Source organism: Melozone crissalis, unplaced genomic scaffold, assembly GCF_028551555.1.
Source record: "Melozone crissalis strain CALT ecotype California unplaced genomic scaffold, PUWL_Pcris_2 ptg000251l_1, whole genome shotgun sequence".
NCBI lineage: Eukaryota > Metazoa > Chordata > Aves > Passeriformes > Passerellidae > Melozone > Melozone crissalis.
Window position 1 is genome coordinate 684,374 of NW_026536010.1, and position 25,227 is coordinate 709,600.

Consider the following 25,227-nt stretch of genomic DNA (forward strand, 5'->3'; position numbering starts at 1 on the left):
GCACTGTCCTACATGTTTTCTAACTACCAGTTCAGCAGAACCATTTTTTTCCTCCCCTCACTCCTCTCTACAAACAGCAAAATCCAGGATCCCCTGACCTCTGCACAGCTCTCCCAGTGCAGGAGATGAATTCCAAAGCTCCAAACAACAATAACTGTCCTGCCCACCTCCTGCAGGGTGAGGGTCCTACCTGTGCAGGTGTCTGACTGTCCCTCGTCTCTCTCTTGCAGCCCCTTCTGCCGTGTCCATCATGCACCAGGTGAGCCGCACCGTGGACAGCATCACCCTGTCCTGGTCCCAGCCCGACCAGCCCAACGGAGTCATCCTGGACTATGAGCTGCAGTACTACGAGAAGGTACTGAGGGACCTGCATGGGGGTCACCCACAGCTTTTGGGGAGAGGAGGGGTGCAGACTTTATTTAAGGGCGTACAGTGGTTGTTAAGTAGGAAACTTCTCTTGCTGCATTTGGTCACATGGGTGACAGTGGCCATCAATCCTTGGGGTCCAGTGATGGTTCTGGTGGCCCAATTGTAGAAAATCCACTGGTCATTCAGGAGCTTCTCCTGTCACCTCCACAGAACTGGTGGCAAGTGGACCCATTGCAGGGAGAGCAGGGTAGCCAGGGTCCAGGGTCTATTTTTTCCTTTTTGTGTACTGTGGCATCAGAAGGAAATGGGAATGACAGGGAAGATCCAGTCCCAGGCTGGAGCACACTCAGTGGGTGTCCGGTCCTGGAGATTTTCTGGAGCGCTGTCCATGGGTGCACCTACCCCAAAGGTGAGTTCGGCATCCCTTCAGCATCCTGAGCCCAGATGTTGTACAGGGAGAAGGTGTCCCATGCTCCCATGGAGGGCTCGTGCTGCACTATGGAGTCAGTGTGAAGGGCTCAGGCAGCTCTGGCCCTGTCATCCCTGAGGAACCTGCTCCTTCCATAAGCTCCCTGTCCAGGCAGACAGAGGAATTTCTTCTGGACTGTGCCAGGGTGTCCATCCCACCAGTGGCTACTCAGACACCTGAGGACCATGTGGAGGTTGGTCCCAGGACCTGCCAGGCTGAACTTCATCTGTGCAGCCCAGGGGAGATGGGGAGCAAGAGACTTCTCCTTCCAGGAATCTGCCCCCTTGCACAAGAGCTTATAAACTATACATTATAAATTGCAAACTAACTAATTAAAAAGCTTTATGATTAAATGGAACTGAAAATATTTTTCCCAGCAGTTGCCGGAAGAAATGATTAATCCCCCCCACTGCCTGCCTGTGACCTATTTTCTCATCACCAAGAGCCAGAGGGAGAATGGGGAGGAGGGGGGGCTCCTTTGTAAGCTGTTAAATAGGTCCTGACCTATATTGCATAAATCACAGCCATTTATTTTGACCCTTGGAAATTATCCCAGAATACGTGGCAGGATGGATGAGTAGATAACAAGACAGATCTGGGAAGCAAGAGGGGTCCTTTCCCTGGGGACCTTCAATGTAGAGGCAGAAGATCTCAGGGAGTACCTTCTCCTCCTCTTACTTTATCTTAATCTCTCACTCTCTTTCTTTCTTCCCTCTCCTCTGTTTTCTGAGGGAGGCTGTAAATAAAGGGAATTTTTGTCTAAAAAACAGTGATGCTGGTGGCCAATCTTTGCAGGCAGCCACATCTGCCTGTCCCATTGTCAGAGTCAGGGCACAGCCTGTCCCTGATGATGGGGACAAGTGGCCCCACTCTCAGGCAGGGCTGTTCATGGAGCACTAAGCCTGGCACAGAGGGCACAGCTGGGCTCAGGTTCTCCCTGTCCTGGTTTCAGAGAACCATGGAAGCATCCCAGAATGGTTTGGGTTGGGAGGGACCTTACAGCTCATCCAGTGCCTCCCCCTGCCATGGGCAGGGACACCTTCCACCCATCCTGGCCTTGGGCACTGCTAGGGATCCAGGGGCAGCCACAGCTTCTCTGGGCACCCTGTGCCAGGGCTTTGGCCCTGCTGTGCTCCTCTCCTGTTTCCCATCAATCCAGCAGTTGGATGTGGTGTGTGACACATTTCAGGTGTGTTCTCACTGCACTGCCAGTCTGTGCAGAGGTGATTTCCTTACAAATATTTCATTCCAAACTGTCCCATGTGCTTCTGAATGCTCAGCAAAGATCTCTGGAGCTGGTTAAGTTTTTTCTGGTTGAATTTTTTTTCCCCGAGTAGAAAATTATATTTTATTTTCATGCAAACATCTCAAATGAGGAATAGCACCATACACATTGTGTATAAAAAGCACCTTGACTCTTCATTTTTAATGGATTCTCTTCTATATACAGACTTTAAATTAAAAAAATAGAAGAATTTATTTAGTGCTGACAGAAAAGCGCTGTTCACAATACCTGAAACAAAGGTGTATTTTTGTTTCCCTTCCACAGATTATTTATGACACTGCTATTCTTAGATGCCATTAAAAATGCCTGTACAAAGGCAACATTATGAGTTTCTTTCACGTGGAGTTGGAGCAAATCTGTGCAGATTGTTGCACAAACACTGCCTGATGTGGCTGCTCTCTGTAGCCCTCACTTTAATGTGTTGTTTTTTCACTTCCAAGAGGTACCTGCCAGTGTTTGTCTTACTTAAAAAGTCTGTGTTGTCTTCATTTAGAAAAGGTGTAGCAGTTTTTATCCAAAGTTGCCAAACTCATCCTGGAGTGTGGGAACTGGAGACCCACTGCAGTGTCAGACACAGCAAAGAGCAATTAGCCCTCCTCATTACACAAAATGATTGGGTTTGATGATGCTCAAAGTCATCCATTCTCTAATTGTTTGAAGACATTCAGCCCAATTTGGTCACCAGTGCAAGACTTTAGAGGCAAAGGAGCCCTTTGATGTCTCCAGCCAGGGCTGGAGTAGGGGCATGGGCTGGCTGGGACATGAAGGGTGGGGGAGAGGACCTGTGAAGGTGGATGTGGAAGTGGAGGTAGAAGCAGAGCTCTCCTGGCCAGAGCCCAGCAGCGCAGGACAGGATGTCCCCAGGGCTTGGCCCACGGATGCTGGAGGTGCTGCTGCCAGGCTGACTCAGGGCACATCCCTGCCCATGTCAGGGGGTTGGAAAAGGATGGTCTGTAAGGTCCCTTCCAACCCAATCCTGGGCTTCTGTGATTGTCTGACTTCAGAGTCTGTCCTGCAGTGCAGGACACCACAATCCCCGAGCCTGGAGCCAAAGCTGCTGCCTGGTGTTTCTCATCTCTCCTGAAGTGGGGCTGCCCCTTCAGCCAGTGCTGCCCAAACCCTTGGAGGGGCGTCTGTCCCAGGAAAACTGGGAGTTCAAGGACATAGAGAGGAAACCCTGCCAGGGAGCCCTGGCATAGCCTGCCTGCAGTCCCAGTCCCTGCCCAGGGCCACACTGGGACTGGGCACTGTCCAGGACTGGGTTGGGACAGGCATTCAAACACCCAGAGGAAAATTAAAGTTGGAAAAGCCCTCCAAGATCAGTCAGCCCAACCTTCACCAAGCTACATTGCCGAGTGCAGCATCTCATTTTTTGAGCACTTCCAGGCATGGGGACTCCACCACTGCCCTGGGCAGCCTGTGCCAATGCCTGAAAACCCTTTTAATGAAGAAATGTTTCCTCATATCTAGCTTGCACTTCCCTTGGCACAACTTGAGGCCATTTCTTCTTGTCCCACTTGATGGGATACCTGGCTGGGGGCACAAATCTTCTTGGGCTGCCCCCACAAGGGGTGGATCCTTATGAGAGTCCAGGTGCTGGGGATGCCAGGGTGGCTGCAGGGCCCTGCTCCCACACGTGGGCATCCCAAAATGCAGCTGTGTGATGGTTTGGCACCAGACCCTGGTGTCCTGCTGTGTTTGCCCCCAGGGCCATGGCAGATGTCACTGTGCAGGCTCATAGAAACTCTGCCAAATTCTGTCAGTTGACATTTTTTTCTTGGCTTTTTCACTTTCAATTTTTTTTTTAAATGCAACTTTTTAGAAGCAGTTTTTGTAAATCCTTTGGGTGTCTCTCAGCCTACCCATGTTTCAAGAGACTCTTTCTTTGTTGATCAGACTTTGGTTTTAGCTTCAGTTTGACTCGTGGGAGGGAGAATCAGATAAAGACTCAAAATCAAACCAGTGTGTTATTTTGAATTAGAATGTCCAAACTCAAAAGAAAATCAGCAGGGGAAAAGCCCCCAAACACCACAAAGCTCTGCTTGGACTTGGGCTTTGAATCACCTGGGATGCAGTTGTCTAGAGGAGCCCAGAGAGGTGAAAGGGGAGAAGTGTTTGAGGTGAATGTGCAGGTTCTGGAGAGGTGATGCCAAGGAGGACGAACAGGTTTGATAAGGGAGGGTGGAGAGGTGTAAATGGTATTTCCTTGTGGTCTGGGTTTAGAGGAGAGCACATCACAAGCACACCTTCCTCAGCCAGGCAGACATCAATTTCCCAGGCTATCAACCACCTTGTAGGCTTGGCCATTACATTCCATTTAAAGTCCTCCAGGAGCAGGGATAAGGTTCTCCAAAAGAGTTGGACAAATGATTTTTAAACAACTATGTTGTTAGTGCCCTCCAAGGGCCTGGGAGGATTCATCCAAGCCCTTGAGCTCTAAAACTGTAAACATTTCCTGACCTATTTCTCTCCTCAACTGCCTGGGAAAGGTCCAAGGGAGTGCTGAGCCTGATCAGACAAACGAGGCCATGGGTTTTCTGTGTGCTCATCTTTCCTTGGGGTGTGTGTATCTGTACTTGAGCTTTTCACTGCCATCAGTCCAATTACCAGAGACCCCAGTGACAATCAGGAACCTTCAGCACCAAGTCCAGATGTATAAAACAGATACTGTAGTTTTTAGAAGGGAAAAGCGTTCCTGAACAGTGTTAATAGTGGAGATCTCCCAGGTGTTTCACAGAATCATAGGATGGTTGGGCTGGAAGGGACTCAAAGCCCATCTCATTCCACCCCTGCCATGGCAGGGACACCTTCCATAGCCCAGGGTGCTCCCAACCCCATCCAGCCTGGCCTTGGACACTGCCAGGGAATCAGGGGCAGCCACAGCTGCTCTGGGCACCCTGTGCCAGAGCCTCATCACAGAGAGAAATTTCTCCCCAATATCTCATCTAGCCCTGCTCTCTTTCAGCCTAAAGCCATTCCCCCTTGTCATATTCCTCCATGCCCCTACATGTAACACAGAGCTCCCCTGCACTCCCTGCAGAGGGATTTGCCATCAGCATCTCCACTCCTTGGGTTTGGCCACACACTTGAAGAAACACATTCCTGACAGGCCCCTCTCTTACCACCAACCACACCAGAGCGCTGCCCAACCAACAGCTTGAGACACAAAATTCACTCCATTCAAGGCCAGCTTGGATGGTGTGGGGAGGCCCTGGCACAGGCTGCCCAGAGAAGCTGTGGTTGCCCCTGGATCCCTGGAAGTGTCCGAGACCAGGTGGGACACTTTGTCTAGTGGGAGGTGTCCCTGTCTGTGGCAGGGGGTGGAACTGGATGAGCTTTAAGGTCCCCTTCCAACTGAAGCTGTTCCATGATTCTATGACCACAAGATCCCTGACAGGAAGGTACAGCCAGGGGGTTGTCAGTCTCTTCCTCTGGGGAAAAAGCAACAGGACAAGAGGACATAGTCTCAAGGTGTGCCAGGGGAGGTTCAGGTTGGACAGCAGGAAGAATTTCTTCATGGAAAGGGTGCTCAGACATTAGAAGGGGCTGCCCAAGGAGGTTGTGGAGCCCCCACCCCAGAAGTGTTCAGGAAATACTGGACATGGCACTCAGTGCTCTGGGCTGGTGACAGGTGAGCATCAGTCAGGGTTGGACTTGATGATTTTGAAGGAATTTTCTGACCTTAATGATTCTGTGGGATCTTCCTTCTGCCTGATTGCCCCTTCATTACCCTCTGTCCATCAGCACTTTATTGCAGAGGTTGGTTAGAGGTGCTTTCTCTTTTCTGCGAGTTTCACACTGATCTCTTGTTCCCATGGGAAAAGCAGAACTGTCTCCATGCATCCATCTCCATGTCATTTCAGAGCTGGGACAGAGGTCAGTCCCTTGGTCACACCCTCAGTCACACTTACAGAGTTCCCCAAACCTCATGTCAGTCTCACTTTCTGCCAGTCCCTGTCAGAGTCTCACAAGGTGACCCCTCCTCACTGAGGGTACAGGGGTGTCCTGTGCAGTGACTTGAAGTCAGGGACTCTCTGGGAACTTGCCAGCTCAGATTTTGAGCTGCCAGTCCTGTATTGCATCTGGTGATCTGCCAGGGCAGCCAGGATGGGTGAGCACCTTCAGTGTCACTACAGCCACTGGATTCCAAAATCTGTGCCTGCACCTCCTTTTCTCAGTGCTTGCTCGCAGCTGGGCTTTCCTAAGAGCTCTTTGTTTTCCAGAAGCATTGTGCTGTTGGCATTGCTGTTTTGCTCTGACTTTTGGGACTTCATGGCAGCCAGGCTCCCAGCCACTGTCTCTGGCCATGTTCAGGACCCTCTGTCATCATCCTCTGTTGACTCCATGTCCTTGGGGGACAGAGACTACCTGTTCTCTTGTATGTGGAAATCCTGTCCATCCAGTCCTCATCTAGAAAACTGGGGACAAGGGGCAGAACAAAAGTTTGGATATAGTCTCATTATCACTTTGAAATGTGCTCTTGGGGTCCCCAGCCTTGGAAACTTCACCATGGCCCCTGGAGAAGCAGGCTCTGGGCAGTGGGGTGCCAGCAGAACTTCTCTTGAGGTCCAAAACCCAGAGTTCAGGTGGGCTTTACCTCCTGGCAAAGGGAAGTGGGAGTTGGGGAAGAGCAGGTGGACTGTGCTGAGGCTGGATAAGGCACAGCAGGACAGGGTGGGGGGAGGAGGAAAGTGCTAAGAGAAAAGCACAGAAGCGGGAAGAAGTTCCCACCTTCCCATCTCCATTGACCTCAAGGCTTAGAGAAGCAACGTGAGTTTTGTAGCTACTGTCTTCTCTAGAGCCTTTCCTGGGAGTGGTGAATAGCTCAGGGATATCCATACTCACATCCCTGAGTCTGTGTCTCCCTGCCAGGAGGAAGGACCTCTTTGTTCAGACCTTGGTGGTCTCTCCACCCTGGTCTCCTGCCCTTCCTCCTTCCCGAAGCACAATGCCTGATTCTGGACTGATTTTTCTGATGATGGATTTGTTTTTTCTTGGCAGGATCTGAGTGAGTTGAACTCGACCACAGTGAAGAGCCCCACCAACACTGTGGCAGTGCAGAACCTCAAGGCTGGCACCATCTACGTGTTCCAGGTGCGGGCGCGCACCGTGGCCGGCTACGGCCGCTACAGTGGGAAGATGTATTTCCAAACCATGACTGAAGGTGAGTCTGCAGCTGCTCTGTAAAGGTGACTCAGGGTCTAGAGAGATGTGGAGATAGACAAGCAGCCAGTCCCCTTGCTGTCAGTCCCTTCAAGGGTGTGTTGAGAAACCACATTCAAGACCCAGAGAGAGGCCTGGTGCTTGTTCCATGCAGTGAAGGCCCCAATTTCTGCCCAGCCTTTCTGTTGTGGGGATGTGTCTGCTCAGCTGGATGTAGACAAAGCAAAATTTATGTTTTCTACCTGCACAGCTGCTGATGACAAACGTAGGGCCATGTCTTACTTTTCTAAATTTGTGCTACTAAATAAAACAGACCAAGCCAGTTTTCAGGCCCTGGGGCCAAGGACAAGGCACAGCACACATCCACAGCACTAAACCTTCCTCCCAAAAGGAATAGCTCCATCCACCCTTCCTTCTGGGACACATCCCCCAGCCAGAGGGGAGTCCTGGCTGTCCAAGACCAAAGCCATACCAGGAATCAAACATGGCCCGTGCTCAGGTCTCTGACCTCAATGACCTTGTGGGGGATGGCACATCCCATGCCACAGTAACCTGTTCCCTTTCCCCTGTGCCAGCCGAGTACCAGACCAGCGTGCAGGAGAAGCTGCCACTCATCATCGGCTCCTCGGCGGCGGGGCTGGTGTTCCTCATCGCCGTGGTGGTCATCGGCATCGTGTGCAGCAGGTAGGGCAGCCTGAGGCACCCGGGGCGGGGCACTGGGGACAGGGGACGGCAGGGAGGGGACACAGGTGTCCCCACAGCGCAGCCCCAGCCCCGAGGGGCCCATGCTGTGCTCAGGTCTCCCTTCCCTTCCAGAAGACGGGGCTTCGAGCGGGCTGACTCGGAGTACACGGACAAGCTGCAGCACTACACCAGTGGCCACAGTACGTACCGGGGGCCCCCCCCGGCCCTGGGGGGCCGCTCGCTGCTCGGTTCGTGCTCCTGTTCACTCGGGGCTTGGGGAGGGCTCTGGGCAGGGTGGGCATGTGTGTGTGGGCAGGGCAGCTCCAGATTCCCCCTGCCCTGCTCTCAGCCCTGTCAGGTGCCTGAGCGTGTCCTCCGTACCTCGGTGACAACCAACACCCCCTGAAGCATCACTGTCTTCTGTGCTGCAGTGTCTGCCACCACAGCATGTCTTGCTCCTCCAGCTCCTGAGCTTTGCCCATCTCCTGGGCAGCAGTGACACCCCTCCCTGACCTGTCCCTGTCCCCCTTTGCCAGAGCCCATCCCAGTGCTCCCAGATTCCCAGTAGATATGAGATATATCTATGTTTAGGTATATAATACAATATCTAACATGCCCTGTCTTGTAGCCTCCCTCTTCCAATATCCCTGTGCAAGGCACTCCCTCACATCCAGCATTCCTGCTCAGCCTCATTGCACACCCTGCCTCACCCCAGTGCATCCTTCTTCCCCCATCCCTGGAAGTGTCCAGGGTCAGGTTGGACAGGGCTTGGAGCAACCTGGGATAGTGGCAGGTGTCCCTGCCCATGGCAGGGGGTGGAATGAGATAAGGTCATTTAAGATTCCTTTTAACCCAAACCATTGCATGATTCTATGATTAACCCCTCCCTTCATGTCCCTGAAATTCCTTTCTCCCCCCTCACTGAAGACCTGTTGTTCTAATCTTGCTTTATTCCAATCTCAGTTGTGATTTTCCTCGTGTTCTACTTGCAGCTTCAGGATTTCTACCCTTTTAATACCTTATTCCTGTACAAATCCAGGCCTTGCTCGGAGCATGGAAAGCACCAGCAGTGTTTCCACTCAGGACTCGCTGTTGCTCCTGCTTTTACCTGGGAAACATGTCCCAAAAGGCAGAGCTGCAGCCCTGTGCCCCAGCAGCCTGTGCTGGCTGCCTCACTATCACTTACCAGGAAAAACGACACTTTTCAGGAGACATTATGTAAATGCAGCTCTCAGTTGTTTGTCAGTCTGGGCTGCAAACACACATTCACACGTTCTCCCGGGGCCTGGTGTGGGATGTGACAGCTCCAGGCTGGGATGGGTTTAATCACTGTGCCTGCACCAGTTGGAACAGGCCTGGTGCCACGGGATGCAGCAGAGCTGATACAGCCTGGCTGCCTTTTAGCCCCTTCCTCACCCAGCACACCTGGCCAGGGCTCAGTCCCTGCTCAGTCCCCAGCAGTGATATCTGTGCAGACACTGCAGCGAATTGCCAAGGCCCAGGGAGCCTGTGAGCCCTGCAGAATCCCCTGAATACAACCAGCATCCTGGAGCTGGAGTCAGTCTGGGGGCTCTGTGCTCTGTGGGGCTCCTTATTTAGGGAGCTGTGAGCTCTGCTCTCCAAATAGCCCATGTTGGAGTGAGCCAGGGGCCAGAAGATGAGTACACAAAGAGGAGAAGCACAGGTGAGGGCTGTCCCACAGTGCAGGTGGCTGGGATGTGGCAGCAGCAGTCCAGCCTCACCAGGTCCCATGGCGTGTCACTGTGTCCCCTGCTGGGCCTAGCAAGAGGAACCTGTCTTTTGTGATTTTCCTAGGGTGTCCCACTTCGTCTCTTGGGGCTCCCAGGAGGGAACCCAGCCTTGGGCTGGGGTGCCAGTCAGGAGAACAGGGTAGACTGGACTGTCCCTCCTGCTTGCACAGCTCCTGGAAGGGTCACAGATCCCCATGGAGGAGTCTGGAGTTTGTAGTCCAGCCTCATGATATAGCTCCTTACTGCTCCAACAATGACCCGTGGGCCAGTGTTCATGAAAATCAGTTTTAGCAGTCTTGTGAAACATGGCTCTGCATGTTCCTTCTCAAACTGTTTCTCTCTGTCTGCTTCGTGCCTTGTTTATGCAACTTGCTGAGGTAAAAGACTGTCACTCAAACTGTTTTCTCTTTGCCTTGATGCCAACCATTCCAGTTGCATCCATCTGTGTGACTCTCTCCCTCACCTTTCTGCAGTGACTCCAGGAATGAAGATTTATATTGATCCTTTCACCTATGAAGATCCCAATGAGGCTGTCAGGGAATTTGCAAAAGAAATCGATATCTCTTGTGTCAAAATCGAGCAGGTGATTGGGGCAGGTAGGTGACCTGGGAATGGCTGGCTGGCCCTCAGCAGCACAGCAGCACATGGATTTGGGAGGGTTTAGCCTGATGCCACTAGGACTGATGCCACTAAGACCTTACTTACCCCCAGGCTGCACTAAAAGAGCAAGGGAGTCCAGTGCAGGAGAATCAAGACCATCAATTCCCATGTGCATATGAGCCCACAGGCAGTGCTCCTCATGGATGAGTGCAGCTGGAGGGGTGGAGAGGGAGGGAATGTGGGTCAGGGAATGGGTGCTCAGCTCAGGGGCAGGGATGGGTGCTCATCTCAGGGACAGGAGTGGGTGCTCATCTCAGGGACAGGGATGGGTGCTCAGCTCAGGGACAGGGGTGGGTGTTCAGCTCAGGGACAGGGGGTGGGTGCTCAGCTCAGGGACAGGGGTGGGTGTTCAGCTCAGGGACAGGGGGTGGGTGCTCAGCTCAGGGACAGGGGTGGGTGTTCAGCTCAGGGACAGGGGGTGGGTGCTCAGCTCAGGGACAGGGGTGGGTGTTCAGCTCAGGGACAGGAGTGGGTGCTCAGCTCAGGGACAGGGATGGGTGTTCAGCTCAGGGACAGGAGTGGGTGCTCAGCTCAGGGGCAGGAGTGGGTGCTCAGCTCAGCTCAGGGCAGGGCAGACACAGCTGGGACCACGGGTCTCTCAGGGGCACAGCAGAGGTGGAGAAGGCTCATAGGTCCTACCTTGTGTTCACAGGGGAGTTTGGTGAGGTGTGCAGTGGGCATCTCAAGCTTCCAGGCAAAAGGGAGATCTTTGTGGCCATCAAGACCCTCAAGTCTGGCTACACGGAGAAGCAGAGACGGGACTTCCTGAGTGAGGCCAGCATCATGGGGCAGTTTGACCACCCCAACGTCATCCACCTGGAGGGGGTGGTCACCAAGAGCTCTCCAGTCATGATCATCACTGAGTTCATGGAGAATGGCTCACTGGACTCCTTCCTGCGGGTATGAGATCTGGCAGTGTGCAGCTTTAGAGGCTGTGCTAGCACAGAGAGGATTTGGGGGGAAGGTTCCTTTTCCAGTGGCCTTCCCAGCCTGCCCTTCCCTGTCACTGGGGCAGCTGCTGCATTGTGCAGAGGTCTGTGTTCTGGGAACAGAGCTGGGGGTGACAGCACCAGGGCTGTCATTTCTTGTGTGTCTGTCCACTCATCCCAGCGAGAGGCTGCACCTGCCTGCCCACAGGTGTACGTCCAGACTGACCCATGGACACCCATGGAGGGACAGTCTAACACAGCTTTAACCCAGCAGGACCCCACCTCCAGCTGCTCTGTCTAAATATTTCTAGTTCTGGGTTTGAAGTGGGTAATTGACTCTGTTGAAGGGAAGTAACCTGGTCAATGGGAATAGATTGTCCCTTCTGAGCTCTGCTGTGCAGGGTGGGTGCATTTTGAGGTGACAGCAGCTGCCCTAGTGGTGCCCTTGGGATGTGTGAGGTGACTCCCAACCCCTGTGAGCTCTGCACTCCCCACCCTCCCTGGGAGGGAATGTACTCATGGCTTATCCTGCCATGGGTGTGGAAAGAGGCTCCTGGCCTTTCCCTGGGCTGTGAATCCGCTCCTGTGACCGGTGTCCGTGTGTCCCTCAGCAAAACGATGGGCAGTTCACGGTGATCCAGCTGGTGGGCATGCTGCGGGGCATCGCCGCGGGCATGAAGTACCTGGCAGACATGAACTACGTGCACCGGGACCTGGCTGCCCGCAACATCCTGGTCAACAGCAACCTGGTGTGCAAGGTGTCCGACTTTGGCCTCTCCCGCTTCCTGGAGGACGACACCTCCGACCCCACCTACACCAGCGCTCTGGTAATGCTGCTCCTCAGCCAGGGAGGGCCAGGGGTGCAGGAAGGAGGGGGAGAGGGAAGGAGGGACTCCCCCTTGACAGCAGGGAGCACTTTTTCAGGGTGTCAGCAGTGGAAAGGTCCCAGATGAGAAAGAGCAACAAAATAAACTGAAGAAGATTTTCCCTTGCAAGGTCCTGTTGAGCCTTCCTCCACACATGTCCCTGAAGAGCCCTCGGCTGGGATCATGCTCTGCACCTCCCCGTATGATTCACCTGGGATCCTTTGAGATGTGACCTGCCCTGACAGATTTGTTGCCAGGGCAGCAAGTCTGAGTTTCTTACCATCATTGTCCAGTCATGCTGCCCTGCTATCCTTCCTCATGTCATCTCACTGGCTCAGCCCCAAGAAGGATAGACTGAAAGTGTAGGAAGTGTGGGTGGATGCCAGATACTAGATACTGATCTTCCAGAGAGTATCCAATTTAAACAGAAAAACACTCCTAAAAATGACTTCATGTTCATGTAACAGCTTCCCAGGAACACTTTGGTGCCACAGACACAAGTGCCACCAAGAACTTGTGGCTCATGTCAGGCTGCAGAAGGTGCCCCAGGACCAGAGGATTATTTGGTTTTGCTCAATGAGAGCTCAGCCAGGAGTTCTCATAAACACCACACAGAAATGCTCTGCACAGTGCATCAGGAACAATGCCCACATCAGGAATCCTTGGAAATCAGTCTTGATAGAGCTGGGGCATGACCTGTAGGAAATCACCTCTCCTGGGTCTTTTCAAGCTGGCATTGATGAGATGTCTGGCATAGCTCTTAGCAAATTTTATCAGTAGCTAAATACCTAACAAACACCTGAAAATGTGTGGGTTTATTCTCATCTGTGTAGCTTCAGACATCAACTCAGCCATCAATGGTTTTTGCAAACACTAATAACATTTATTTTTCATATATCCCTTACAGCCAATTAAATTTCCCTTTGTTAACTAAATACATGATGTTTACTGCTGTTCTCTATCCCTGTTATGTTATGCCTGTAGCTTTTCTCTCTAATAATAAATTCGTCATCCCTAATTTATTCTCCTTAAACTGTGGGCACTGTAGCAGGATATTTATTATCCCTAATGACAGATTATGTGCACCTACTGTATCAGAAGTATCTTCCTCTGCAAAATGGTTTATGTCATCATTCTCCCAGTGACCTTGTGTCCATGGGTGAGCAGAAGTCACAAGTTCTGGCCTGGGAGGTTTGTGCTGAACCTTAGGGAAGTCTTTGGTGTGGTGAATCTCCAGGTCAGACCCCACAGAGATGGGAGGTCTTGCTGAAGTGAGTTCCCACAAGAATCCTCCAAATTCAAGTTTCTACTTTAGGACTTCTTTTTAGCCATTTTTAAAAACCACTGATTGCCAGGAGTTTTGCCAGGAGTCTGCGTGATGGAGAGGACATCCTGTTTGGTATGGATTGCTTCGTCTTCTCCTTTTGTGGAAAACAATATTTTGTCTGAGGTTTGTGGCTGTGAAAAGATTAAGAAACATTATCTTTTTTCATTATTCTGGCATGAACTGGGGCTGAGTCTTACGAAGTCCTGAGAGACCCTTAATAAGACATGGCAGTTGTTCATTGACAAAATATAATGTTTTTTAATCTTCTCACAGCCACAAAACACAGACACTTCTGCTTATTTTTTCAGCACAGGGGAAGATTTTCCCTTCAGAAGGTCCCTTGAGTGAATGGCTCAAGTCCAAAGCCCCTGGTAGAAAATCAGGAGGCAGGAAGGGCTTAAGCAGAGCCTTCAATCCCTGTGTCCCCATTTGTGTGTGCCACTCCTGTTCTTAACTCCTCAGAGGGAGTGGAGAATCCTGATTGCTCCAAGCTGGATGATAGAGACCCCAGTGCCCACCCAATCTTACCCATTTTCCACCAGTGACCCCCTGCCCATACTGAAGGATCAGAACCTGCTAGATCAGGTGTAGATCCACAGACAGACTGGGACACCAGGACTCAGGCCAGAAATGGTCTCTTGCTGACTTCAAAGAGTGGAAGCTGTAGATGGCTGAAGAGGAAGGTGCTCTAATTCCCTTTATTCTGTTCTGCAGGTAGCCAGGTGACAGCAAAAGGATAGAGGGAAATCAGTTTGGGTTTTTTACATTCCTAGCCATTCACTTCCTGCCAAAGACCCTCTTAGCACGTGGGCATTTTGCCATGCAGAAGCAGAAGGCAGGGAAGGAGCTGGCCTTGGTTAAGGTGGTGACAGGGAGACTGATGGGACACCGCTGAGTGACCTTCAGGGCAGTAATGAAGAGACAGAGCCAAACTCTTTGCAGTGGCACCAGATGATGCAATTAAGGGGTCATAGACAAAAACATGTCTGGGGAGGTTCAAGGTGTGCAACAGGAAAAGCTCCTTCCTCAGGAGAGTGGTGGGACAGGTCACCAAATGGGAAGAATCATCATCATCTTGAAGGCTTCCAGCATGGCTGGCCAATCCACATCCACCCTGAGGGACAGACAGTCCTGTGCTTCCTTCCTTCTGGGATTTTACTAGAATATCCCAGGCAAATATTGTGGACACTGCTGTTTTTCAGTTGCTCCTGCTCTCTCTGTTACCATGCTGTTTTTGCCCTGCAGGGTGGGAAGATCCCGATCCGATGGACGGCACCTGAGGCCATCCAGTACCGAAAGTTCACCTCAGCCAGTGACGTGTGGAGCTATGGAATTGTCATGTGGGAGGTGATGTCCTATGGAGAGCGGCCCTACTGGGACATGACCAACCAGGATGTGAGTTCTTGGGAAACCAGGGGCAGGAACACTGCAGTGTGGAGCATTGCAAGGCCAGAGCATGTCCACAGCCTGTCCCAGCCTGTGGTGTGTCCAGAGCCTTCTCTGTTGTGGCAGATGTGTCCAAGGTCAACACCTTTGGAAGCAGTAATGGGAATAATTTTGGGATTTATTCTGGCCCCGTGGTGCTGCTGTGGCAGAGACTGAGGATGGCACAGCACGCAGTGCACAGGGTTAAGGGGAGCACCCCAGGGGTGTTGGCAGGTGCTGAGGAAGGGAAGGAGCAGGTGGGTGAAAAAGGAGATGTTCCCGAGCTGAGAGCCTCTGGAGCAGAGCTTCATCTGCTGGGATCACAGACACTCCATGAAAATGTGTTACAAAGCCACACAATGGCTTTGGATTGGAAGAGACCTTTAAAGATCATCTCCTTCCAACCCTCTGCCATGGTTAAGGACATCTGCTAGATGGTCATGAAATCTCCCATGGGAAGCTTGCAATATGGTCTGTAAGAACCACAAGTAACTTAGACACAGCTAGAAACCAAAAGCACAAGGTACTTCATAACATGCTCAATTTTAAATATTTCATTCCTCTGCTCTAATTCAGGTCAAACAGTTACATGCACTCCTTGCTCCAGGGATGTTTTTCCTGCAAGGATGGCCCCTGGCTGCAATCCCTGCCCTCAGCACAGCAATGCCATTTCCATGCTCCCTGGTCCTCTTGGTGTGGTACCTGGGGCTCAAAGCCCATCTGGCCAGTGGCAGTGAGTGCTGTGAGGATGCTGCACCTGCATGTGTGTGTCAGAAGGCCACTTTTAACTCTGTCTCTCAGAACAGCTGCCCTTCCTCACATCATGAATACTCAGGATGTAACACCAAGGTCCTGGGTGGACCTAGGGGATGCAGAAAGCTTGTCCTGGCTCTTGCAGTATCTGCCTGGCTTCCAGTGTGTCTCAGAGCAGCTCTGGGGAGTCCCTTGGAAGCCTTCAGACATGCACTTCATCTCCACCATGCTGTGGGCTCCTAAGGCCTTGCCTTACAGGGAGAGAGCGAGAGCTCCCTGTCCCTCCTGTCTCCTCCCTGACTCCTGTCCCTGCTCCTGTCAGACCTTTTCCATCTCAATAGATCTCCATCTGTGCCACATCAGGTTTCTCCAGAGTGGGGATATTTCCTCCCTAATGCCTGGTGGGAAATTTATTAATATGAATTCCTAAGCCTGGAGCAGGGGGATGATGCTTTAGAACTTCTGGCTGTTCACAGCCTCTGCTACACCAGGAAAATGTTTCCATCAGTTCTTGGAGGCAGAGGGAATGGGACTTAAGGGTCTGCCTTTCTCAGCAAGGACAATTCCCTTCCTGCTAAGCCATTGTTGTCACCTCAGTTTCAAGCATGTCCTGCACCAGATGTTCTGTACCTTCCCTGTCCCTTGTCCTTCTCTGGGAGCTCTTCCCTTGCTTGTTTCTCCTGCTATGGCTGCGCTGCTGCGGCAGCACCGCTCGCTGTGCCAGGCAGAGCTGTGCCTGTCCCTGGCACCTCCTGCCCCCCTGGGGATGGCAGAGCTGTGCCTGTCCCTGGCACTGCTCACTGTGCTGTGGATGGCAGAGCTGTGCCTGTCCCTGGCAGTGCTCACTGTGCTGTGTGGCAGAGCTGTGCCATCCCGGGCACCTCCCGCTGCGCGTCGCTGTCCCCAGCCCCTGCTCCCTTTCCGTGCCGCAGGACACGGTGCCCCAAAGCTGTCACCACTTAAGCACAGCTGGTCCTGCTGTGGAGGAGCGTGGCAGATATTGAGGGCAGATTACCCTCCTGACCCTGGGGTGTGAGCGCCTGGGGCGGCGGCTGGGGAGGACATGGAGAGAGCTGGGGCTGCCTCTGGATGAGGCTGACATGGAGAGAGCTGGGGCTGCCTCTGGATGAGCTGACATGGAGAGAGCTGGGGCTGCCTCTGGATGAGGCTGACATGGAGAGAGCTGGGGCTGCCTCTGGATGAGGCTGACATGGAGAGAGCTGGGGCTGCCTCTGGATGAGCTGACATGGAGAGAGCTGGGGCTGCCTCTGGATGAGCTGACATGGAGAGAGCTGGGGCTGCCTCTGGATGAGCTGACATGGAGAGAGCTGGGGCTGCCTCTGGATGAGGCTGACATGGAGAGAGCTGGGGCTGCCTCTGGATGAGCTGACATGGAGAGAGCTGGGGCTGCCTCTGGATGAGGCTGATGGCAGCAGGACTCGCTGGGAACAGAGAGGAGTGCTTGGTGTTTGCATGGTGCTGGTGCCCACCCTGTGCCTCCCCTGCCATTGGCCAGGGCAGACCTGAACCCACAGAGCTGGGCTGGGGCTCAGCAGCCCTTGGGAGGTTCCCTGAGCTGCACAAAGCACATCAGTAGCCATGAAATCCTGGAGGCTGGAAAAGGCCCTGAGATTACTGGGTCCAACCATCAATGTAGCACTGCCACATTCACCCTAAACATGTCCCCAAGTGCCACATCCACACACCTTTTGAAGTCTTCCAGGGATGGTGACTCCATTTCCCTGCACAGCCTGTTTCAGTGCTTGACAAGCCTTTCCCTCCTGTCGAATCCAAACTTTCCCTGGTACAACTTTAGGCCATTTACTCTAGTCCTGCTATTTGTTTTCTGGGAGACGAGACCAGCACTCCCCAGCTCCACCCTCCTGTCAGTGATTTGTAAAGGAGTTACTTCTGGTCAGACCTTCACAGGCCCCATGGGGCCATGTCCAGCCAGGGCAGCAGAACTGGGGGAGGGCTCTTCCATCTGGCAAATTTTGGCAGCAGCAGTGCCAGCCCTGTGTCTCAGGTCAGCCTGCCCAGCACCTTGGCCACACACAACAGTGCCTGCAGCATCTCCCAGTCCATTCTCTGCCTGGAGCCACAGACCACCTCAAGCCCTGCCAGATGCCCATCTCACACTCTGGATTGTTTGGCATGGGTCAGCCACCAGCTCTTCCCTGCCTCTCTCCCATTCCCATTATCCTTAATTTTCTCTGTGTAGTCTCCCTACTCAACAATGTGTCCACCACCACAAGTATGTCTAGACTTCCCCAGGATGGGGGCACAGCCCTAGGGAATCCCACCAGGAAGATCTCTGTCTTTGGAATTGTTCAAGACATGGCTGGATAAAGCCATGGCAGCCTTGATCCCATGGTGAGAATAGCCAGAGACATGGAGGTTCTTCCTCAGGATCCCTGAGGGAGGTTCTGGCACTCTTCCTTCCCTTGTTCATCATTCCCGTGGAGACTTTGTCATTTTGAGATCTGCTCCTGATTTCTGCAGTATCCTCAGTTCTGGTTTTTGTCCTTACTTCTGGGTTTTGTTGCCATGCACGAGCCCATCTCTGGTGTTCAAGGCTCCTTCAGATCATCCTGCAGTGCCTGTGCTGTGCATGGCCAAGGAGGCAGGAGAATCCTGCCTGTGCATGCCTCTGTGAGAGGAACAGATGTTCCTGGAAGAAGTGGAGCAGCTTCATCCTCGTTTGTCACCCAGGAGAGGACTGAGGGCTGCAGATGCAGAGTGGCAGGGAGGTGGAGTTCCCCTTGAAGAAGATTCTCCAGCCCTTGCTCCATTCCAGAAGATCCTCCAGCCCTTGCTCCAGCCCTTATGGACATTGCAAGACCAGACATTTTCCCAGACTGTGTGGAGCAGTAAGGATTGACCAAAGCCTTTTTGGATGTTCCTGGAGGTGCAATGTGGCTTTGTCAAGGTGTGCTGCAGCTCTTCTGTGCACACTGCAACGAGTTCTCCTGGGCTGGCTGTGCTGGCTGGGGTCTGAGTCCTCCCCGTGCTATTTTGCACTTGCACAGGCCTGCAAAAAGATCCAGCAGTTTCTGCTGACTGAGCCACCCACGCCTGGCACAGCCCTGTCACCTGGACAAGCTGGTTTGTGTCAGGAGCACAAAACACCACTGGGGGATGGAAAACCCAGGGACAGGCTCCCTGTCTGTAACTCACCCCCCTTCTTTGGATGGAGATGTTTTCCCAGCAAGCTGTTGTGCTGAGTCCAAGGAAAGCATGATCCCATCTCCGACTCCCCTGCCTGCAGCTGTGGGATCACACATCCTGTCAGGGCAGCAGGGGTGCTCCTTTCCCCAGATCAGGAGACTGCTCCTGACAATCAGCCACCCAGGCTGGAGGACTGAGCAAAGCTGGTGGCACCTCCCAGCACACCTCACACCTCTCCTGACCTGCTGAGGGCTGGAAGTTAGAGTGTGAGGTGGGGACGAGATGGGAAGGCAGCAGTGAGCACAGGCTGCAGGATCAGTCATGTCAGTCACCCTCAGGGTCCAAGAAAAGGCACATTATGAATTAAATAGGTCTTATCACAGCTGTACTGATGCCTCTGTCTCTTCCTGCAGGTGATAAATGCCATTGAGCAGGACTATCGGCTGCCCCCACCCATGGACTGCCCAAATGCCCTTCACCAGCTGATGCTGGACTGCTGGCAGAAGGATCGGAACCACAGGCCCAAATTTGGGCAAATTGTCAACACCTTGGATAAAATGATCCGAAATCCAAACAGCCTGAAAGCCATGGCACCTCTCTCCTCTGGGTATGTGTCTCTGTCCTTTGGCTCCTCTGAACAGGGCTGGTGTCCTCTGGGTCCTGGTGGCACCATCCCTGCACCTCTCAGGAGCTACTTTAGAGCTTGGCCTGTGTTTGATCCTTTATAGGGAGAGCATTAAAAGATCATAGAATCACGATTTTGGGTGGAAGAGAACTTAAAGCCCACCTCATTCAACCCCTGCCATGGGCAGGCTCAGCTTCCACTATCTCAGGTTGCTGCAAGCCCATCCAAGCTGGCCTTGGACACTTCCAGGCTTGGGGCATGAACAGGGATACAGATGTCAAGGTTCCTCTCCTTGGGCAGCTCTGGTGGGCTCTTGGACAGTGCACTCTGCACACAGAGAAGCACCTTGCTTTCATGTACATGGGGATGATGGGATGCTGAGATTGTTCTGGTATCCCAGTCCCACTGCACTGGGAGCAGATAAAGCCCCTGAGGCAATGTGGAGTTTCCCTGGGCTGGGGGGATTGCACCAGCTTGTGGGAAGCACTGCCCCTGTACAAGAATGAGCTTTCTCCCGGTGAGCAGCCAGGATTTAAAGCTGCATCCCATCATCTCTGATGGCTCCTGCCTCTCCTGCAGGAGCTGGTCCAGAAGGGCTTCCCTGATGCTCTGCACAGTCCTTCCCTGGCAGAACAGTGATTTCTGGGTGGAATTCCACACTACAGGGCCGTGTCTGCACTGTGAGTGATGCTGATGCTGTGCCTCAGCTGCCGGAGGGTCAGGAACAGTTGTGCTTGGCTGTCATTGCCCATTTCTGTGTTTCAGGATGAACCTCCCCCTCCTTGACCGCACAATCCCGGATTACACCAGCTTCAACACTGTGGATGAATGGCTGGATGCCATCAAGATGAGCCAGTACAAGGAGAGCTTTGCCAGTGCTGGTTTCACCACCTTTGATGTAGTATCTCAGATGACTGTAGAGTAAGTGCCCAGGCTTTGAGTCCCAAAGCACAAGCCAAAGTCCCAGCAGTTTTGCAACAATTGGTATTGAATTAGATTTTATTTTCATATGATGTAGTTATACTTTTATAGAATTGTTGTTTTGTGGAACCACTTCTAATCTATTCAGTCTCCAGACCATGTGTCTGTCACTCTGCACCTGCAGAATTCCTCTCCCCACTACCACTCTGTGAAAATGAACACCCCTGCCAAGGGTGTCCAAACCCCTTCATGGGACAAACTGAGATTTCAGGCTGGCATCAGACAATTCTCCAGAGCACCTCTGAACTCTGCACTCCTCTTGGATGGCTGATGTATTGATGGAGACAAGCATGGTGCAAAGTTCTGCCTAAGAAAGGCAGAATCACAGAGTGGTTACAGTTGAAAGGGACCACTGGATGTCATCCAGTCCAGCCTTCCTGCTCAGCTTCTAGAGCTCCTCACTCAGGATTACTTCTGTGGAAAGAGATTTCACACCCTCTCTGGGAAGTCTGTTCCACCCCCACAGTAAAGAAGTTCTTCCTCATGTTCTGGTGGATCTTCCTGGGCATTCATTTCTTCCCATTGCCTCTCCTCCTGTTGCTCTGCCACATGGAGCAGAGCCTGGCTCCAGCCTCCACCACATCTCCTCACACACCTCGATAAGATCCCCTTGTGGGGAGTGGTTTCATTCTGTGCTGCATCCACTAAAAATGTCCTGCATCTACAGAAGTTATCCTGCAGTGACAATTGACAAGTGACAATCAGCACCTGATCCTTAGCAAGTTCTTCAGAGAAATCAGGCAGCTGAAATCCCACTTCTGGAGGGTTTTGAAATCCCTTGGGGCTGGCTATGACTTGGATGCCTCTGCTGAAAGATTTGTGGCTGGCTGCAGGTATCTCTAGAAGCCCTCAGAAAGGGCCAGTCATTAGAGCCATCTGTAAGGGCTGAAGTTTCTCTGAGCCTGGTGACCAGGGAGGTTTTTGGATTTGTGCTTAAATCCAAATGCTTAAATCCACCAGTGAGTCAGAATCCATTCACTCAAACAGCCACTGTGACTTTCTCTGGCTTTTTGTTCTTGTTTGCTGCTGGGAAGTTCCCATGGCAGCTCTGACTGTTTGGGGACATCGGTGGTGCAATCCCCAGGCCCTGGGGATGATTTTGTCACAGTATTGGCTGGGTTTATACAACAGAAAGAGAGAGAGTCCACAAAATCTGAAGGGTAGGGAAGAACTTTGATCAAAGAGAGATATGAGACCACAACCCACCCCTGCCTGGGTCCTGCTCTTTGCAATATCTGACAGCAGGCAGGATGCAGACAATCCAGCTAATGCTGGCTGTTCTTTCACAGACATCCTCAGTGTCCCTTAAATGCCAATTCTCCCAGTCCCTCACCATGTCCCTCAAGTCCTCTCCAAGAGCCTTCACCACAATTCCAAGGGCATCCTCAGCTCATGTCCCACTGGTTTTGGCAAACTTCCATTCCACATTCCTCACCTGCTTGGCTGAATGTACAATAGAGAGGACAGTCCTTTTTCCTTGTAAAATTGTGGTGTAACAGGACTTGACACCCCTCCCTGATGCTCACTGGCCTTTGCAGAAACTGATAGGAATGTCAGTGGAGCTGCTGGTTTATCCAGATTTGGAGAGCCAGCAAAGTGTGAATGTTTCCTGAAAAACTAACTCAGTTCCCCAAATCCACATGGTCTCAGCACTGACCTGCTGGAAAGGGTTCTCACTGGTTTGTCTGCAGGCTGGGACACCTGGGACACCCAATTACCTTTCAAGAGTCACAGAACCATTTGAGTTGGAAGGGACCTTAAAGCTCCTCTTAGAGCCGTGGGCTTTAAGACACTTTCCACTATCCCAGCTTGCTCCAGACCCCATCCAGCCTGGCCTTGGACACTTCCAGGGAAGGGCCAGCCACAGCTTCTCTGGGCAGCCTGAGCCAGGGCCTCATCACCCTCTGAGCAAAGAATTCCTTCCCAATATCCAATCAAATATTTAGTGTCCAGGGCAGAAGGCTTGGAATCACTGGGCTGTGCAGAGCTGCAGTCTTATTCTGGTTTACAGACATGAGTGAAGATTTTTTTCCACCCTTTGGAGCTCTCCTTTACCCTTCTTTGCCCTATAACCTCCACTCTAAACATGACAAAGATTTTGCCACTCTTCCCCTTAAACCTCTGTTCCTAACACTCAAGGACAAAAGGCACCTGAAATTCCTTCCAGTCAGGTTTGGGTCATGTAGCCTCCCATCCCCTGATGGGAAGAAGAAGATCTGAAGATTTCATGACTGAGGTTTATTTGCCAAGGGGGAGATGAGAGCAAACTCAGCTGGAGACACAGACAGGACCAATTTAGTGCCACACTCATGCTCTCGGCATGACTTTGATTTCTCTCAGATCTCTAAATCTATAAAAAATAGAAGCTGTCCAAAAATGAGATCACCATGATTTAACAAAAGGATAAGTGCAAAAATTGATCACTTCATGGTCTTATCAGCTCAAAGGAAAAGCATCAAGAACAGCATCATCTGCATATGGGGGTCAGATCTCCACTGAGGAGGGGCAGCACATCCCTGTCCTGTGTCTCCAGGGGTAGAAAAAAACAGGCTAGTGTGTCACAAAATGAAAGAAAATCCAAAATGCAAAACAGTAGATGGGTAAAAAATTTAAGACAAATTGACTCATAAGCAGAGAGCAGAGCCTGTGGCATTTTGTTTCACACTCTCTGTTGAGGTTCAGGACTCTGAGGGTGCTGCAGGTAGGTAGAAAGTGCAAAGATGGGACAATAAGCAGGAAAAAGTGAAAGAGTAGAGATTTCACAAGGTTTGCATCTGTTTGTTGCATTCATGAATGAAATCTGTGAATACTTCAGCTCTCTAAATACCATTCTCATGGACTCATAGAGTCAGGGAATCATAGAATCGCGGATTTCCAGAATGGTTTAGGTTGAAAGGGACCTTAAAAATAATTTTAAATACCTTCTATGCTCTTGTTCTGCTTTGAGAAAATATCTCCTGATATTTGTTTTTGTTTCCTTTCCTCCCAAAGGGACATTCTGCGAGTCGGGGTCACTTTAGCAGGACACCAGAAGAAAATTCTGAACAGTATCCAGGTGATGAGAGCACAGATGAACCAAATCCAGTCTGTGGAGGTTTGATGGCTGCCTGTCCTCCCACTCCTCCTCCTCGAGGCCCTGCTCCCCTTTGCCCCTGTATGTCCAAGCTCCAGTTCCTGAGTGTTCTGCATGGACCAGAGACAGGCAGCTGCTCTGAGGATCACGGCAGCAGGAGGGAACACCCTGTCCTCAACAATGAGAAGTTGCCAAGAGCTTCTAGAATTTAAGCAATGGAAAAAGGGAACAAAAAAAAAAAATACAATTATTTTGAAAAAAAAAACAAAAAACAAACAAACTACAAGATATTTTTAAATAACAATAAAGCAATTGCATTCTTGAAAAGGGCTCCAAGACCAATGGGAGTCTCCAAAGGAAGAGAAAAGAGCAGCTTCATGTTTCCTCTTGCACAAGGCTGATGCAGCTGGACCCAGGCACCTCGGGAGCAGTGGGACTTCTCCAGGAAGAGGAATGCAAGGAAAGGCCACGAGAAGCACATCTCTTCCTCCCGTGGCTCTGGGAATGCTGTGAGCCAGGCCCTTCCCCAGAGCCCCTGTGAGCAGATCAGAGGGGGAGAGCTGAAGCTCTTTGGTGCTGTGAAACCAAGTGCATCTCAGAAACTGATGGACTCCTTCAAAAGCTGAAGACTTTTTTTTTTAAAAAAACAAAACAAAACAAAACCACAACAAATAAACTAAGACTAGAGGAGGCTGTTTCCGACAAATGAGAAGGAATCTGTAACGCCTGAGGGGGTGGGGATGGGGAAAACCAATCCTTTTTACATCTCTTATTTTCTCTTGTCATGGAACAGTTTTGTGAGTGACAGTTTCCTAAGGGTCCGTCCATCCACCCTCCAATGGCATCGTGTCTCATACATATCATTGCTCAAGACTTTAGTGATATCCTTTCTAGATGCCAATGATCTTTTCCCAGAAGACTTCCCAAGTACAGTATGTAGTAGTTTTTGATTACAAATGCTGACGTGTACCTTTATTTTTCGGTTGTCACTGTTGGGAGATTTGTCCTTTTACATTGTTTTGTTAACATCAGTTTGTGAGTTTGGGGTTGGAAATTTTCGGTTGGTTGGGGGTTTGGTTTTTTTTAATGAAAAAGAAATGACATCTCCAAGCATCATATCATCCAAGAACTTAAATTCCTTCCCTGTGGAAGGAAAAATTGCAGCTTATTGACCATATGCCAGGAGAAAAAGGTTTTTTATATGCACATTTCCTCCCGTTTGCTTATTTGTTCTTTCCAACTGGTCGTGGCACGACAGATGTTTGTGGCTCTTGGGGTTCCAGGTGTTTGCCAAAGTGAAATGGCCACCAGCTCAACTCGGGGGTGAGCAGCATCACAGGGGGGTTGGGAGGGAAGTGTGGGAGGGTGGAGGGGTTTTGTGAGGGAATGATGACTCCATAGGTGGCTTCAGAGCCCTTTGGAAGTGTCTGGCTGCTGAGGAAGGTGTTGGATTGGTGCATGGGAAAGGCAGGGCAAGCCCAGCCCTCTCAAAGGAGCTCGTGGCTCAGCATTTTGGAGAGGGGATTGTGTTATCTGCAGGTGGGGATGGGTCCCTGCAGGTGCCCGGCTGTGCAGGTGGGCTCTGTGCCTTGGCACCCTGTCTCTTCCTTGGGTGATGCAGCTTCAGGCTCAGCCCCTCACATCACAGAGAGCCTGGGACAGCAAAAACTCCAATCCCTGCTCTCCAGAGGCAAAATGC

The 25,227-nt window shown here is 51.5% G+C and overlaps 1 protein-coding gene across 3 annotated transcripts in view; it reads left to right on the plus strand.

Moving 5' to 3' along the window:
- The window catches only part of EPHB2 (EPH receptor B2), a 133,640-nt gene extending 109,890 nt beyond the window's left edge, over positions 1–23,750 (plus strand). Inside the window, exons 6-16 of one of the 3 annotated variants that reach the window (XM_054294496.1) lie at positions 231–355; positions 7,125–7,287; positions 7,862–7,970; positions 8,103–8,218; positions 10,195–10,317; positions 11,034–11,281; positions 11,922–12,137; positions 14,749–14,898; positions 19,263–19,456; positions 20,240–20,395; positions 23,447–23,750. In XM_054294496.1, coding sequence (XP_054150471.1) covers positions 231–355; positions 7,125–7,287; positions 7,862–7,970; positions 8,103–8,218; positions 10,195–10,317; positions 11,034–11,281; positions 11,922–12,137; positions 14,749–14,898; positions 19,263–19,456; positions 20,240–20,395; positions 23,447–23,555 — 1,709 coding nt within the window. In that variant the 3' untranslated portion in view covers positions 23,556–23,750. The remainder of the gene's footprint in view (positions 1–230; positions 356–7,124; positions 7,288–7,861; positions 7,971–8,102; positions 8,219–10,194; positions 10,318–11,033; positions 11,282–11,921; positions 12,138–14,748; positions 14,899–19,262; positions 19,457–20,239; positions 20,396–23,446) is intronic. The other 2 variants (XM_054294497.1, XM_054294498.1) reach the window with 2 other exon arrangements.
- Positions 23,751–25,227: the final 1,477 nt, after the last annotated feature.